The following is an 18,474-nucleotide window of genomic DNA, read 5'->3' as shown; positions in this document are numbered from 1 at the left end:
AATCCTCTCTTACTGGACTATGATCAAATAAAAGAGGACAGCACTTATCTGAATTACTTTATGAATTTAAATTATTAAATAGAGCAGCAAAATGACATAGCTGAAAGACCTCCAGTGACTTGGTCCAATCCTGACCTCTCGTGACACCATTGTCGTGTTTGCATGTTTTCTCTGTGACCACATAGGTTTTCCTCCAGCTTCTCTACTTTACTATTGCATTTCAAAGATGTACAAATTGGTAGATTACATGGCCATTGCTCTAAGTGGTATTGATGAGAAAGTATAGAGAATTAAACAGAATAAGGTGCTTCATGGTCATCACAGACTCAATGAGTTGAAAGGCCTCTTTCCGTGGTGTATGACCTTCAAACAAAACACAACTTATTAAAATGAACAACCATTATTCTTGCCTTTCTTCCCTGCAATCCTTCAATGCCAATTCAAATGGATGGACTTGCAGATAATGTCCCAATTGAAAAGCACAAAAGAGTTTCAGCAGGGGTCTGGGTTGGTACTGTCCGTACATTGACAACAATATTTGGTAAATATGTATGAGCACCCCTGTGCACATAAAAGGATCCTGAAACTGAATTTATATTGGAAAATGCAGGCAATTTCCAAAACAAGGTAAAACATAGGACGTTGATTAGAATTGACAGGTCATTTATACTAATGATTGATTCATATTAATCTTCGACAAAAATAGGGCCCATTACAGCATGGGTTTAATTATAACTCATGTATTGATATGAATGACACTCAATTGTCCTACTTTTCTTCACAGACAACAGAGCACAAATGCAAATTAACCTTAATGGGTGGCATGGTTGGCCTAGAGGTTGACCAGCGACCAAGTTTCAAAGCTGGTGCTGTCTGTAACGAGTTTGCACATTCTCTCGATGTACTGCATGAGTTTTCCCCAGGTTTTCCAGTTTCCTCTCTCCGCATAAAATATTGTGGGGAGGCAGATTAATTGGGTGTCATTGGGTTGGATGGGTTTCATGGGCTGGAATGGGCCTTCTCATGCTGTATCATTAAATTTTAAAAAATAATATACATGTGCAAAGTTCACCTCTATTGATCAGCATTTCTAACCATGCAACATAAGGACTTCTTTAAAAGCATATATTGGATAGATTTACTGCAAAACAGAGTGCTGTTAAGTTCAGGTTTTCACTCATAATAATTATTTGTGCTCAAATATATCAATCACTCCCTTAGGCAACCAAAGTTCCTTTAACTGGTCAAATGTGAACTTCATGGGTGAGAGGAAAATCCATTATCCTGCATTTCAGCAATCCAAAGTCTGGCAGAGTGGAGCTCATTTTACTCACACATTGTTTCCAGAGTTTACCCGGCACTTAATTTTTACAACCTTCCATCCATATTCACTTTTTTTTTAGTGAGATTGATTTTAAATTCAGTGTTCAGTGCTGTCAATTTTGGGAACTAAAACACTCTTCTATTTCAGTCACCAGAATAACATATCTTCGAGGCTCATAAGGTGACAGCACAAACTATGGTAAAAATTGGAATTATTGTCAATGAATTTCAATAGCACTTAGTTTGATGTATGCATGTGTTACTTGCAATTTATCACATTGAAAACTTACAATAAAGCGCCCAGTCTTATTTGAGCAAGCAAATAAGCGAGGCTGAAAATAATTTTCCCGACTTTCTAACATAGCTGAAGTTTGATACTCTTTCTTTCCACCAAGAGAATTCCAGAATATATCTATAAAAAAGGAAAAGGTTTCAAAAAACATGAATAAATACTTTTCATTTCAAAGTATTGTTTTTCTTTAAAATATCTTCAGCCCCACCCCCTTTACACAAATAACCCTGATAACCCTGGTAGAAGTCTCACCTGGTTCTTTGCCTTCAGTAATCCTGATCGCCTTGCATTGCAGAACTGTTGTAAGATATTGAGCCCCTTTCTCCTCCTCGCTGCTAGCTCCTTTCCCAACCCAGAGATAAGCAGCATTTGGTAATTTTAGTACAAAAACATCATTGGAATTCAAAGATCGAGCATCCAAGTCAACCTGATATTAGAACCAAAGAAGTTAGATTCTAAACAGTTATCTTTCACAGGGTTTTCTTTTCAACAAATATGGTGGAGTGATAGTAGTGGCCTACAACAATCAAGATAAATTGGAGAATTGGTATTAATAGAAGTTGTCTTCCTAATCACTGACTTGGCAACATTCTCCAAGTTGTCCTTAATTCCCAAGGCAGAATTTATATCTTTTATTTTAAACTGGCTGTGAATGAGTCTGTAGGATTACAAATGTCATACAATCCTTCCTAATATGGAATTTTTGTAATTTTATTTGGTTATGGAAGTTCAGCTGTTGAGTACATTCAAAGCAGAGATTAAGGTGTCTCTGGAGGCTTCTGTACATAGATTTGTGGAGGTAAAGAGTTGGGCTAATATTGGAGGTTACAAATAATAAATAATTCCATGAATGAAATTCAATCACTGTAAAGAATGAAAAATAGAACAGACGTTGCACTTTGAGGAGGATTTGTTATGCTATCGAGAGTTTAAAGTTTGTTTTCCCTCAGTAAGCATGTGTTTAAATGGTTAGAGCTCATGGTACAATTGTCTCAAAACAGAAGCCTTCAGTCTTAAATCAATTTCCCTGTGTAAAGAATTGTAGCATATTAATAAAATTATCATCAATTTGTTGCCAGGCATGAATACTCCCAAATGAGATTGGACAGATGACAAATTTCATCAGCGGCATATTGCAAATGATCTTATCATGGGACTAAGCCTATTAAGTCGTAGAAAAGTAAATTATAACTGACAATTCTTTGAAAGTTAAATAATTGACTACTATGTACTGTTTTTAATTTTACTTGAAATGTTGTAGAGGAATGACAATTAAAATAACAATAAAATTAACAGAGAAATTTATAAGAACAGAAAGTTATTGCATTACAATTTTTTTTAAAACTTGGACTTTGGTCTGGGATAAGCATGGTTTTTTCACTATCAAAAGAAAAATTCCAGCATGAGAAAAAATAATTTTCCATGTAGAATATACTTTGTCCAGAGAAAGGTTAATTCTTTTGAATTATGGCATAGTTTTCCAGCAACAAAGAATGAGTACATTTTACTCAAGTTAATCAAAATGTTATACCTCCTCAAAGTTCTCCAATATGGGATTTGGCTTTTACCTGATTCGTGAATGTATAAATTGAAACAATATAATGGTGAAATTATTTTTCTTTATGTTGTGACAGATTATGTTGTGTCTGTATTGAATATGGATATGTTTTCGGGAGATAAATTGGAGCAGGTTTTTTTTTAGTGTAGGTCACAACAAATACTTCAAAACAGATCTAATTTAAAATACTGGAGTTCTTCTCAACCCAGACAGGGTGGCTCCTGGGGGCCTTTTCAAAAACTTTGGGGAGTGCCCAAGATACTTCACTAATGGATTATTGTTTTGAAAAGCAACAGATGAAAGAGATCGGAGAAGTAGTTCGGAGTAGCGGGCTGTCTGGAGTGCAGCTTGCTGTTCTAAGAGAGTCTTGTGGTTTTGCAAGCAGAGAGAGTCAAACAGGCTTTTTTCTCAGAAAGAAAGAGAGAGAGAGGGGGAGAGAGAGAGAGAGAGAGAGAGAGAGAGAGAGAGAGAGAGAGAGAGAGAGAGAGAGAGCAAGAGAGCGAGCGAGAGAGAGAGAGAGAGAGTGAGAGAGAGAGAGAGAGCAAGAGAGCAAGAGAGCGAGTGAGAGAGAGAGAGAGAGAGAGAGAGAGCAAGAGAGCGAGAGAGAGAGAGAGAGAGAGAGAGAGAGAGCAAGAGAGTGAGCGAGAGAGAGAGAGAGAGAGTGAGAGAGAGAGAGCAAGAGAGCGAGCGAGAGAGAGAGAGAGAGTGAGAGAGAGAGAGAGAGCAAGAGAGCAAGAGAGCGAGCGAGAGAGAGAGAGAGAGAGAGAGAGCAAGAGAGCGAGAGAGAGAGAGAGAGAGAGTGAGAGAGAGAGAGAGAGCAAGAGAGCAAGAGAGCGAGCGAGAGAGAGAGAGAGAGAGCAAGAGAGCGAGAGAGAGAGAGAGCAAGAGAGCGAGCGAGAGAGAGAGAGAGAGTGAGAGAGAGAGAGAGCAAGAGAGCGAGCGAGAGAGAGAGAGAGAGAGAGAGAGAGAGTGAGAGAGAGAGAGAGCAAGAGAGCAAGAGAGCGAGCGAGAGAGAGAGAGAGAGAGAGAGAGAGAGAGAGTAAGAGAGCGAGAGAGAGAGAGAGAGAGAGAGAGAGAGAGAGAGAGAGTGAGAGAGAGAGAGAGAGATATCAGTTCTGCAGTGCTACAGACAGCATCAGCAGCTGGGACTGGAACAGGACAAGCTGGAAAGCTTGTGGAAAAAAATCCCATTTGGAAGATGGGTCATGAGTTCTTAATTCATCCTGGTCAAAGCCCTTGTGGTTCATGCAAGAAGAGAGTACTGGCTGCCTAATGTTTCACTTGAAATAAGAGAAACATAAAGGAACTCTGTGGTGTCCTAAAAGAAAGAGGTTATCATCTGGAAAACCTGATGGGGCAAGTTTCTTCAGCAAGGCACTGACGTGGCTGATTACAAGGGATCAATTTGAGCCCACCGAACAACAAATATCTTTTACCTTTTAAGCACCAAAGCCTGGTGAACTTCATAAATGTTAAATTCTGTGCACAGAATAAGAATTGCTTGCAACCAGTAAACTTGGAGGAATTAGAATGAGATTAGACTGTGAATCAAATAACTTTTCTGAACTTAAATACACATTACATACATGTGCATTTAGAATTAAAAGGGGGTTAAGTTAGGTTAGTTAAGTTAAAGTATGATTTTGTTTTCATGTTTAAAGATAATTAAAAGCAACTTTTGTTTAAGTAACCATTTGTCTTGGTGAATATCTATTACTGCTGGGTTTATGGGTCCTCTGGGCTTGTAACAATGTGCAGTTTCCTAATCTACAGGCATGATCCATAATGTTATTTGTAGAATGCAGAACATAGAACATTACAATACAGGCTCTTAAGCCCACATTGTTGTGCTAGCCTATATAAACCTACTCAACAATCTAAACCTTCCGTACCTCACACTCATAACCCTCTTTTAAATGTCCCGATTATACCAGCCTCCACCACCACCCAGACAATGCATTCCAGGCTCCTCCTGTTCTCTATGTAAAAAACCTGCCCCTGATGTTACCCCTAGATTTTCCTCCCTCCCCTAGTACAGATGCCCTCTGGCAGTTAGACCCACATATTAGGAGAATTAAAATTTACGTAATATAACCAGATGGTGCCATAGGACATCGGGTGTTGGACATTTTACTATGCAAAGAAAGTTGAACCTGATTCTTCCCTTAGTTATAATAACCTATGCATGCAGTGATAATACAAAATACTCTTCAGCAACAAAAAAAATGTGTGAAACGTTTTCCTTTTAGAGTAGGTAGTGCAATAATTATTTATTAAATCCTTTCACTTTGTTAACCCGTGACATGGTTGCTTGCAAAGATGTTAATTAACTTTGTGGTTGAGTAACACGTAATAAATTTCACCAGCTAAATCATTCGAGAGATTGCTGAAATACTTCTTAACCTATGACACTAATTTGTTTTATTTGAGGTAGATGGACAACCATTGAAATTAGCAGAAGGGAAGTTGATATTTGCTGTCTCATAACCTCCTCTCCTTAAAATGGTATTGCTAATCACTTTATCAACTCCTCCCTGTGGTCAATACCTTGGCTCTAATAATCCTCCATAATCACTCTTAATCTTTCATTTCACTGCTAGTAAAAATTAAAATCTTTGGCTTGGCTTCGCGGACAAAGATTTATGGAGGGGGTAAAAAGTCCACGTCAGCGGCAGGCTCGTTGGTGGCTGACAAGTCCAATGCGGGACAGGCAGACACGGTTGCAGCGGCTGCAGGGGAAAATTGGTGGGTTGGGGTTGGGTGTTGGGCTTTTCCTCCTTTGCCTTTTGTCAGTGAGATTAAACAGATTAACTGCAACAGGCTAAATCTGGCCAAACAGATCCATAGCAGATGGCATTTCCTTAGCTCCCAACCCAGCCCTGGAACGGTTGGAGCCAGGAACAACTTACTGTTAATAGGCTACAGTTCTGCCTTCAGTACCATAATCCCTGTTAAACCCATTCCTAATCATCAGGATCTAGGACACAGCATCCCCTCTGCAACTGGATCCTTGATTTCCTGTCCAACATACAGCAATCAGTGAAGATGGCGAACAGCATATACTCCACAATCACACAGAACACCAGTGCTCCTCAAGGATGTGTACTTGGTCCCGTGCTATACACCCTCTAAACCCATGACTGTACAGCAGTTAATTTTCCCAACTCCTCCTTCAAACTTGCCGATGACAGGTATCAAATAACAACAAGATGGAAATACAGGAAAGTGATTGAAAGCAGGAAGTAATTTGACATAAGTGGTCTGGAAAGTGATCACCACACTTATACAAACAATGGTTGGTTCCTCAATGTAGATATATATAAGGCCATTTCATGCCAGGCCTCTACCTGGCATGTTGAGCAGTGCCTCATAGTGCCCTCTGGAAGGAGGTGGGGCAACTGGTGCCGTAGTGCCACCTGTCTTAAATATGTGGTATAGCAATGGCTGTCTTCCCTACCCATAATCCCCCATGCAGCTGGAACAGCTCTGTGTTTCCAAGAACAGTTCCAGCTGCGTGGGGGATTATGGGTAGGGAAGACAGCCATTGCTCTGCCATGTTTTGAGCCACACAGAACGTCCCAAAGGCCGAAGTGGCCCGGTAAGGCTGTCACAGCCTGCACCAGCCACCCCCTGATGGCTCCTGCCAGCCCCCACTGCCCTGATGGCTTCCGAGAGCCCTCGCCAGCCCCAGCTATTTGATGGCTCCCACTCGCTACCCCTGCCTTGAGGGGGTCATGGAGGGAGAAGGGTGAGTGGGAATATAGGTTGTGAGCTGACGGCATCATTAGCCTGCCCCAATCAGCCACTTGCAGTGGCTGTACATTCAAGCCAGGTGGCGGAGCACTGCGCTCCACTGATTATCCTTCCCCAAGAAGGGTTGGATTTGGCACGTCTGTGCCGGTCACGATGCATTCAGAAAAGTAAGTCTCTAGGCGTAAGGGCGGAGAACCTCTGCTTTTACAGTTGGGCATTTTCCTTGCTTGAAAGGGCCTATATACAGTACAACTCCGATTATCCAAAATCGGATTCTCCAAAATCCTCAGTTAACCGAAATTTACATTTTTTAAAATCCAAAATATTTTTGGAGCCAAACTGACCAGGGACGCCGGGCTCCCAGCGGCAGTAGCAGTGGACCTTGGGCTCCTAGTGATGGCTTCAGCAGAGCTCAGAGTCCTGGTGGCAGTGGGGACCTCAAGCTCCTGGGCAGGAGCGGTACCCTCGGGCTCCTAGCTCCTTGGTGAGAAGGAGTTGGTGATTGGTGAAGCCAGCAAATTTTTGGTGAGAATTAAACATTATTTTATTGCTTACAAAGCCTTCCCTTTTTTTTTGTTTGTCTTCTACAAGTGATTTGTTGTTGCTACTGGGCTGTGTTTACAAAAAGACCAGTTCTCCAAAAAAAGACATTTATCCGAAATAGGTCCGGTCCCGACCATTTCGGATAATCGGAGTTGTACTGTACATGTTAAAAACATGTCAAGGTTCAATTAAAGCCAGCCTTGCAAGTAGGAAGATCATGGATTGCTAATCAGCAGATAATGATCACTGAGTGTATTGATTTCTGTCTTGCTCTTCATATCACTTGATCTTCTCTATGAGAGTGCAGCCCCAGTCTTGTTTTATCTCATAACAAGCATCACTTCACAAATATGCACATTAATTTAATCTTCCACCTCTCATCCCATCATTCTCTTCCTGAGGTGCTTACATATCAATAATGGAATCAAGGAATTATGAGGTTAGTACAGAAAAGAGATAAATAAGTTATAAGATCAGCCATGTCCACATTGCATAGCGAAGTACGTATATGAAAGTTAATGGCCTTCTCCTGCTTCTTGATCTTATGATACCTTATGATTGTGTCTCTGTTAACAAACCCCTTTCATCTGTGTTATTAACAAAATCTATAATTATCCTCCTGAAGTCCAAATGCAGATCCTCCATATATATCAAAACCAAATTAAGTTTCAGCAATGATTGATATGGAGGTGCTAACGCTCAGGACAGGGAAAAAAAAACTCCAGAAGGTTGTTAACTCGGCCTGCGACATCACAGGCATTAGTTTTCATTCCATCGAGGACATCTGCAAGAGTCGGAGTCTCTCTCCTCAAGGACCCCACCACCCAGGCCATGCCCTCTTCACTCTTCTACCACTGGAAAAAAGATACAGGAGCCTGAAGACAAGCACACAGTGGCACAAGGACAATGTCTTCCCATCTACCATCAGATCTCTAAATGAATAATGAACTGCAGACATTACCTCACTTTGTCTTGTTTTTTTTCTTTTTCTTGCATTATTTTTATTTAATTTTGTAAGGTGGTTTATATAAATGTTTGCATTGCAATGTTGCTGCATAACAACATATTTTGTGACTTGTTTATGACAATAAATTCTGATTCCTGTCAAATGCTTCCAAATCTCGGCTGATCAGGGCAACATTCATTTATCATCATATCCACCAATCAACTTTCCTTTAAAGCTGATACATTTTCAACTTGACTACAATATGGTTTTCCTGACTGGACTCTATCAAATGATTTCTGAAAATGCAGTACACAAAATAACTATTAACTTTTGGGATGTGTACTTACCCCAGGCAATACTTCCTAATGTCATATGTCATAATGCCAATGTCATACCCTAACATACACCTGCTTTTCAGCAAAAGGGCCTTTTATAGCATAATAGATGGAACCAACACAAGACCCACTCATGAAAGTGTGAAAACAAAACTTGCCTCTTGATAGCCACACCCCAACTAGACCAGAAATGTTTGACTCATAACATTACAATAACTATATATATATATTTTTATTCACTTTTAAATGTTAACACTGAATAATACTTCTGTGCCTTTCATTTATTCTCCTCCAGCGAAATGAGCAGGGAAGCATTTGATGCACCAATACACAAAAGTCCTGGAGAAACTATGAGATCATGCAGCATTCATAGAGAAAACAACATTTCGGGCCTAAACCCTTTGTCAAGAATCTGTAAAAACAGGTAGATGCCTGAATAAAAGAACTTGGGGAGGAGGAGAGAGATGAGGGAGCAAGGACAAGGGAGAGAAGAACAGGATAGCATTTAGGAGGTAATAGGTGGATACAGGTGGGAGGGTAGAAGAGAAGGATTCTGAGAAGTGATGGGGGAGAGGGCAAAAAGGGTAGTTCTCTGTAAGGAGAAGGAATGAAGGATGGGGAGCTAGAGGAATGAAAGAGAGGGATAGGGAAGAGTGAGACCAGGGAAGGGAGTTAACAAAAATAGGAGATCAATGTGAATGGCAAGACTGGTTGGAGATTGCCAAGACGGAATATAAGGATGTTTTCCTTCAATTTATGGATGGCCTCAATTTGGCAATATGTGAGGCCATGGACAGACATTTCGGTATGGTAATGATGAGTAATATTCAATGAATTTTCGATGCACCATCTTCCTTTTTGTGTAGATTCCCTAGTGTCAATGACAGGAAAGTTTCACAACTTTCTACTGCTGGACTGAACCCAATGCGGAGGTTGGTATCACGGAAATTAGCTGGTTCCTCAGTGGCCAATTAATGAGACCAAACTATGGAATTCCACATCAGAAATGCAAAAGCTGCTGGCAGAATTGTGGGAAAATACAAGTTTGGACAATGTCAACAATACTTATTTCTGCAAAGTCTAAGACATTCCCATTTATCTCACAGTTCTGTTGTTTGTACAGGCAAGTCTCTTCAATTTTTCATGCTGAGATTGACACATTGACTTCTGAGTCATGAATTTGCTATTAATGTATGTATCTCCTTCGATGAATCTTACCTCCACAATCCTAGTTATGGTAGCCAGATTCCTTCTGACCTGGAAAAGGCTTTGCAGTGGTACAGGTGCCTGTCCTTCCTTCCATGATGTTCCATTCTTATAAATTATAAGTGGCTTGTCTTTAAACAAGCTGAGCAAATGAGAAGGTTCCTTTCCTTGGGACACACGAATCTTTAGGAGAAAGAAAACAAATAAAACTCTTACCCAGATTATTGAATATAATATTTTGAAATACTGTGGAAGCCACATTAAAGTTATTTCTGTCCAATAATAATTTTGGTCTTTCTTATCAAATTTGTGATTAACTTCTAATACATCAAAAATCCTGATATGTCAGCTACCATTTTTTCCTTTTACTTATATTGAGCTGCAATGGACAAAATTGCTCAATATTTCAGGGCAGGAGGGCACACATTCTTCATGTATTCACAGACCTAGCATCAGTCAAAGCCAGATTCAAACATATTTCAAAGCAACCCCATTTGATTACAGTTTGGACTAGACTTGTATTGGATTTGTTATTTTGAAATTAGTTATTTGGCTAGAATTAGACTTTATCAACCATTAGCCTATCCTGAATGATGGAATTGTCAAAAGAAACCATACACTTTGATGCTTGGTACTTTTTGATGTGTTTACACAAGAGTTCTTAATCAACTGGACTGTAATTTCAATGAGGGATTTAACAGCACCTCAAGAGTTAATGATTCCAAACTTCTCTGGAGGCGAAAGCAATGAAGTTACAGACAAAGAAACTGCAAATTAAATTGTTGGTAAATTGTTCCACAGTTAGAAATAACTGTTTGAAGCAAGTGAAAAATATATCATCACATCTAGAGCTGAGGGGTTGTTTGAATATATTAAGTAGAAGAGATCACTCTGAAATCTAGAAATATATTTAAATGATAAGATTATAATAATGGATTTTCATGCAACTAAAAGGAAAATTAGGGTCTTCAAAAGGCCAGTGTTCCAAATTAAAATAAATGTGTGGAGTACATTTATAATTATCTTTTCATTAAATGCAGGATGAACATTGGCACAAAAGTAGCCATAACAAAGGATAAAGAGTAATTTACACCAAATTTACTGGCAGAAGTCATTGCTGGCATAATTAAAATGGAATGATGAATAAGATCAGTATTTGGAATGAATAAGCAATCCAAATTAAACTGAGCCATGCCAAGCCAAACCACATCAGTTGATTTTAATCAAAGACAAGGATTTGCTTTGTCCCAGAGTTTATTTATTTCAGTTAACACACAACTGAACAATTTGTTGGACTACAGAAAGGAAAACCTGCCAAACCATTAATGCATCCAACATGATATGTGCACATGGAGAGGACCAGAAAAGGAGTGAAATTAAAGGTCATCTGTTCTTGGGAGAAAGGGAAGGAAGTTGGAGGATGGGTGGGATTCAATCAAAAGAAGACCAGTAGCTTCCTAATGGTGGCTGATGAATGGTGCACTTGTCATGAGCAGAAAGCTGATTGAGAAACATTTCAGCCAATAACACAATACGGAAACTGTTGCAAAGAAAATTCATACTAAAATTTATATTTTTCTTTAGTATTCTAAAGCAGTGGTTCTCAACCTTTTTCTTTCCACTCAAACACCATGTTAAGTATTCCCGATGCCAAAGGAGAAGCAAGGGATTGCTTAAAGTGGTATATGGGTGGATAGAAAAAGTTTGAAAACCATTGTTTTAACCATACCTAATTGACTCGTTATGTGCACAGTTTCATAACTCCAAAGGAAATGGGCCAATGACAGTATTTCTCAAGCAAAATATTTCAATAACAATTGGGTCTAGTGCAGTGATTCTCAACCTTCCCACTCACATACCACCTTAAGCAATCCCTTACTAATCACAGAGCACCGATGGCATAGGAATTACTTAAAGTGGTATGTGAGTGGAAAGAAAAAGGTTGAGAACCACTGTTCTAAATAATAATGATAATGACTTAGTTATCCAATGATGAGGATTTTGTAATGAATTATCTTTTGCTGCAGCTTAATTAATAGATTTTCCCAGCAGTTTGCAAGGTTATGGTGGGCAAGGCCCTGAAAAGGAAAATAATGTATATAGTTCTTGTCACATACTGGCAATGACAGTTTTTAATGTGAGAAACAGATAATTGACTCAAGTTTAAGATCAGACAGGGAAGGTGTGGGGTAGTATGTGAAGCCAATACATGTCCTTGTTGAAGAGAGGACTGAGCGTTTAAAGCTCCAGCCATTTTTTTCATGCATCTAGTGAACTAGCGTTACACATGGTACCCTACTGTAGCAATGTAACATTTGGAGGGCAGGAATTTATCCAGGTGGAAATAAAGGAGGATGATTCTGAAATGGATATAACTATGGCTTTTCTTCTTGAGTCAGGAGGAAGAGTACTGTTACAAGTTATATTATTATGGTTATGGATAAATATGTCTTTAAAGAGATAGATTGTGGGGGTTTAGTGTAGGTCACTTCATAAACAGGGTAACACTTCACAAAAGACATATCATTTAAAATGCAAGAGCTTTGCTGAAGATGGACATTGAGGCTCTGATTGATTTTGCAGAGACAATGGAACTGCTATGGAAAGAACTTGAAAAGGAGGTGCAAATTGGAAAATAGTCCAGGCTGAAGTACTGATAAGATCTTACAAAAATTGGGTTTGGAGCCTTGGGGGGGAGGGAGGGGGAAGAGAGAGAGAGAGAGAGAGAGAGAGAGAGAGAGAGAGAGAGAGAGAGAGAGAGAGAGAGAGAGAGAGAGAGAGAGAGAGTCAGTTGTACAGTACCAGTTGAGGCTGCAAAGTGGCAAGCTGGCAGGTTTGTTGAAAAACCCCATTTTGAAGATGGGTTGTGAGTTCTGTGTTCAGCCTGTTCAAAACACTTGTAGTCCTTACACGAGGATATGGATGGCTGAAGTGTTTCTCCTGAAATAAGGGAAACAAAGGAACTCTGTGGTGACCTGAAAGAAGGGGATATCATTTGGAAAATCCATGATGGGGCAAGTTTCTTTGGCAAGGCACTGAAGTGACTGATTGGAGGAAATCAGTTTGTGTATGTGTCCAATGAGCAACAAATATCTCTCTCTGAAACCAACAAGAAACTTTCTGAGCAGTAACCATTTAATTTTAAACACCAGAGCCTGGTGAAGATTCATAAGTGTGAAATTCTGTGCACACTAAAAGAATTGCCTGATACCATTGAACTTGGAGAAGTGAGGTGAATATGAATGTGAAAGAAAGATCTTTCCTGAGCATGTACTCCTTACATACATGTGCACTTAGAATTAGAAGGGAGGTAAATTAGATTAAGTTTAGAGTAATAAGTTAAAGTTTGATCTTGTTTTTATGTTTGAAGAAAATTAAAAGCAACTTTTGTTTAAGTAACCATTATCTTGGTGAATTTCTATTGCTTCTGGGTTTTGGATTCCTCTGGGCTTATAATAGTACTCTTGCTCCTGGTCTCATTAAAGAAGGATGAACGAAACCAGTAGTGGTTTTGCAGCAACTGCTGGTGGTCTCTTTAAAAAATGTGAACTGTGCTTATCACCAAAAGGCTATGACAATTTGTGGTTTTAAATTTCATTTGTATAACTAGCATAACTCCTGCCTGATATAAGTGGTAACTACAGAAAAACGGCAAGATTCAATGGAAAATGAAATGGGAAGTAGAGCATCTGAATTTGGGCTGGAATCAACAGATGGACTAGGTTAAAGTCAACCCTCACAATTCTCTGCATTAATTCATCACATTTTGGACTCATTTTACAGAACTGCTTTCCAACTTTATTTTGTCATGGAACTATTAGAGAAAAAGCCATGGCAGTCACAATGAAAGCTGAATAAATTCTGACCGCTGCTCTGAAAGAAAGGGGTCACATAGTCAAATTTAATCACTTGAAATCCCATCTATTTATGTAATCCATTATCCTTTCCTTACTGATTAAACAGGTGCAGGTTCTACACATTATACATACTAATCCAGTGATCATTGGGGGATCAGAGGTGGAGAGGGTAAGCCAAATTAAGTTCTTGGGAGTCACTATCTCAGAGAATCTTTCCTGGACTGAACACACTAAAGGCATCACAAAGAAAGCAGGTTGGCGCCTCTATTCCTCCGGAGTTTGCAGAGGTTTGGTATGACATCAGAAACCCTGGTGAGTGTGCTGACTGGCTGCATCATAGTCTGGTATGGGAACACCAATGCCCCTGAGTGTAACACCCTGCCGAAGGTAGTGGACACAGGCCAAGACATCACAGGCAAAACCCTCCCCACTTACAAGAAAATCTACAGGGAACACTGTCATTGAGAGCAGCAGCAATCATAAAGGATCCATACACTGTTCTCACTGCTGCCATCAGGAAGGAAGTATGGTGCCTCAAGACTTGCACCATCAGGCTCAAGAACACCTGCTATCCCACCAACTTCTCAACAATAAACTCAGGGACTAATTTAATAACTCTTACTTGTAAACTTTATTTTTTTTTAAAATTCTCCCTGTATTTCACAGTTAATTTCTAAACATTTGTTACGTGTTTACAGTTCTTTATTTGTTCACATGAATATGCTGCGTACAGTTTTTGTTTTGCACTACCAATAAGTGGTAATTCTGCCTCGCCCGCAGGAAAAAAGAATATCATAATTATGTGTGATGTCAGGTATGTACTTTGACAATAAATCTGAAATCTGAGGTGCTGAATCACACACAAAAAAAGATTTGCAGTGCCAATCTTTATATATCAAGAGGCTGTAAAATAAATTTAAAAAATAATTTAATTCATACACACATATATCATGTGTGTTACTGTTAAATACCTTTAAACTATTCAATTATGGGAAAAAGTCATTATATACTTTGTGGAGCATATTGCTGGAATTCCACAGTTGGCATGTAGACAAGATCAAGAATTGCTACAGTAACCTTTCTTCTTCCATTTATAAGCAACATATTTTTAAATACAATTATCTCTTCCAAGTATAGAAAATCTAATAACGGGTTGGATCTAATCTGTTATTAAAGTAATAACTGCATGCAAGCATTAGAAAATCATGGTTTATTTTCTGGTAATTAATGCATTTAATTTTATTGTTTATTGCGTAACAAAGTAATTGAGGCTGGATCTTTATATAGCGTCACATTTTAAAATGGCAGTCCTTCAGGCAAGGAGCTGTTGCTTCGGTTCTTCCCATATTTTAAAATTTCACATCCTCATGAAACGAAAAGATAGGGAACTGTTCATTTTGTAATTCAATACCTTGCTGCATTCAGCATGGAGAATCTGGGTTGGTTTGTTTCTCCTTGTTTAATCTCAAATTGAAATCAATTATATTGTGATCACTGCTCTCTAATGGTTCCTTTACTCGGATGTCCTCAATTACCTCTGGTGCATTACACAACAGCCATCCAGTACAGCCGATCCCCTCATGAGCTCATCAACAAGCTGCTCGAAAAACCAAGACCTGATATGTATGCAAGGTTCCACACAAATTGCCCATTTACTTCCTAGATGTCTTATTATGATGGAAGAAGGAGATAGGGGCCATGTAGAGGCTGGCTTCAAATGCGGATAAAAATTTTAAACTTACCTGTTTATGAAGCAGCCCTAAAAGGCTGTTCCAGCACTGCTTTTATGCGGAGTAGCGCCTCTGTGCATTGTCCAGAGCTACTGTAGGTGGGGCGACTGTTGCTGTGGCACCGCCCATCATAAATACACCGCAGAGTAATGGCCGTCTTCCCTACCCATAATCTCCCACACAGCTGGACCTGCTCTGTGTTTCCTAGAATGGGCCGCTGGCCTGGTGAGATGCCAGAGGCTGGAGCGGCCAATAGGGCTGTCACAGCTCACCCTGGCTGCCCCCTGATGGCTCCATTGGCCCCACCAGCCCAGCTGTCCTTGATAGCCCCCACAGGCCACACCTGCCATGATGGCCCCTGCTGGCTGCCCCTATCCTGATGGCCCCGCAGGTCACCCCTGCCCTGATGGCCCCCCTCAGCCACCCCTGTCCTAAGAGGGTCATGGAGAGAGGGGTGAGTGTGTGGGAGAGAGAGAAGTGAGATGGGTCGCAGGCTGACGGCGTCATCATGACGTTATCAGCCCACCCCTAACCAGCTGCTTGCAGTGGATGTACCTTTATGCTGCAAGGTGGAATGCTCACGGACCATTTATGAAGGTAATATTTCCGACATGAGGGCGGAGAATCTCCGCTTTTATGCTTGGATTTTTTGCTTATAAAAGGGTCTTATATTGAGTGTAATGAGAAGGTGATTTCTAGGGAGGATAGACCATAATAAATGGTTGACATGATTGGGAGAAATTTGAAATGGGACAGAGAGAAAATTGAGCATTCAAAGAAGATGATTAGTGATAGTAGGAGATGATTGTGGGAATGGCCAAGGGTTTGAACAAGGCCAAGTAATAATTTAAAGAGGTTAGGGAGAGGACCATTGAGGTTATGGATGTAGTGGAATCAGGTAAATGGATATTTCATTGAAGAAAGCTCCAAGAGATCATGGAGGATATTAGGAGAGAAGGTAGCCTGATATGGAGTTGGTGAAGACCATGTTAGGACCTTTATAAAGTAGGAACAGGTAATCCTAAAGAAGGTCAGATGAGGTCAGTGTTCATTATGAATTGTGCTAACAATATCAGATAAGAAATGTTAATCCTGCTTTTACAGGAGTGATGTAACTGTCTATGTCCAACGACATCTGTTTGCACAAGTACCATATATATAGAAGACTTCAAAACAATTGAGAGAAGCATGTACAGATGTGCAGAATATTCAATGCAGTTTCTAATGAAACCCTCTTGCATACTGCACAGTTATCATAACATTACCTCATCGCAATTCCAGTGCTAGCAAGCTGGTTTTGAATCTGGCACTGTCTGAAGGGAGTTTGAGCATTCTCCCTGTGCCCTGCATGGGTTTCCCCAGGTGCTCAAGTTTCCTCCCATCCTCCAAAAGCCTGCAGGGTTGGACGGTTAATTGGGTATAATTGGGTGGCACATTTCAATGGCCAGAATAAGTTTATACCATGCTGTAAATGAATTTCAATTAAAAACTTTCACCATGTATTAGAAATTCTAAGCCTGGAATTTCTTTAGAAAGATTATTTTTAAAAAAATTCACCTGCTAATCTTTAAAATCCTTTAAACCAGCCTGTGCATTACTGGAATACATTAATACAATTTGTTATAAAGACAGGAAAATCTGGTGATACAATTCCAGCATTTGCTTAAAAACTTACTTGAACTGCTCTCCCACCAAGGGACTGGTCAAGATTGACTGTGAGGAATGCTGACATAGTGAGTTCGTCTCTTGTAGCATTGGATCCTTGCCTGAAATAAATAATGTAGATATGATCAGAAATGAGAGAAAAAACTATATATTATACACAAACATAGATAAAGTACACACACACACACACACACACACACACACACACACTCACACACACACACACACAAACACACACACACAAACACACACACACACACACACATACACACACACACACACACACACACACACACACAATTATAAATACTGTATATATAAAGCATAAAACAGGGAATATCAATTCAATACAGACCTCTGCCAATTTTAATTTCCATTGAAGTCAATAAGAATTGAGAGAGAGGTGTAGCTGAATATCATAAAGGACTCCTATCACAATCTCTTCCTGCTGCTCTCTTTAGATAGAAGTTACAGAAGTCTGAAGTCAAGCATATCCATGCCCAGGAACAGTTTTTTTTCCCCAACAGCTTCCAGCCTCTTGAACACCCCAATACTAACCTAACAATAAACTAGTCTAGGACCACCAAAAGTCCTCCACAGTTTGCACCATAGGAATTTTAATTTCACTTGGACTAAATACAACTGTAAATATTTATCTATTCTTTTATATTTATAATCTCTTTGTATTTCTTACAGCATATTGTGGTAATTTAATTTATACCATTGTTGCTGTATCTGACTTACCTAGGTGGCTGGGAGTAATTTTTTTTTTAATTAAAATTTAGACATTCAGCACATTAACAGGCCATTTCATCCCACGAGTCTGTGCCACCCAGTTTACATTTGAAGATTTATTTTGATCAGTAACATTATTCCACATTGCCCACTAGATTTTGAGGAAAGGACATGACCTATGCATGTGATATGAAGCTGATAAAATTCATTCTCAGGCTAAATTCTTACTTAGTAGTGCATGTGATAAGCTGAATTTGGAAGTCTGGCCTATGTAGTTAACTTTAAAATTGTAACTAGAGCATTGTTATAAACTCCCCATTTCCATCCTTCATCCTGTTCAACAGAAAGTTGTTTGACAGAAAAATTGTTCATATGGGTTTGACAATGAATGCACTGCCATTTCTCTCTGGAAATTCAGTGAGAAATGAGGAATTGGTTTCACTCATGATACTAAGGATAGTAAATCAGCCATTAAGGAATGGTGGGGCAGACTAGATGGGCTGAATTCCACTCCTATATCTTCTTGTTTTA

The 18,474-nt window shown here is 39.5% G+C and overlaps 1 protein-coding gene across 1 annotated transcript in view; it reads right to left on the bottom strand.

Annotated features, from left to right (window-relative positions):
- The window catches only part of LOC138751457 (scinderin-like), a 138,012-nt gene that overhangs the window by 10,752 nt on the left and 108,786 nt on the right, over positions 1-18,474 (bottom strand). Inside the window, exons 10-13 of the mRNA XM_069913742.1 lie at positions 17,219-17,309; positions 9,969-10,139; positions 1,868-2,042; positions 1,614-1,735 (exon numbers count right to left, since the gene is read on the bottom strand). Of these exons, the coding sequence (XP_069769843.1) occupies positions 1,614-1,735; positions 1,868-2,042; positions 9,969-10,139; positions 17,219-17,309 (559 nt within the window). The remainder of the gene's footprint in view (positions 1-1,613; positions 1,736-1,867; positions 2,043-9,968; positions 10,140-17,218; positions 17,310-18,474) is intronic.

Source organism: Narcine bancroftii, chromosome 1 (genome assembly GCF_036971445.1).
Source record: "Narcine bancroftii isolate sNarBan1 chromosome 1, sNarBan1.hap1, whole genome shotgun sequence".
Classification (NCBI taxonomy): Eukaryota; Metazoa; Chordata; class Chondrichthyes; order Torpediniformes; family Narcinidae; genus Narcine; species Narcine bancroftii.
This window is presented reverse-complemented; position numbering and strand designations above follow the sequence as displayed.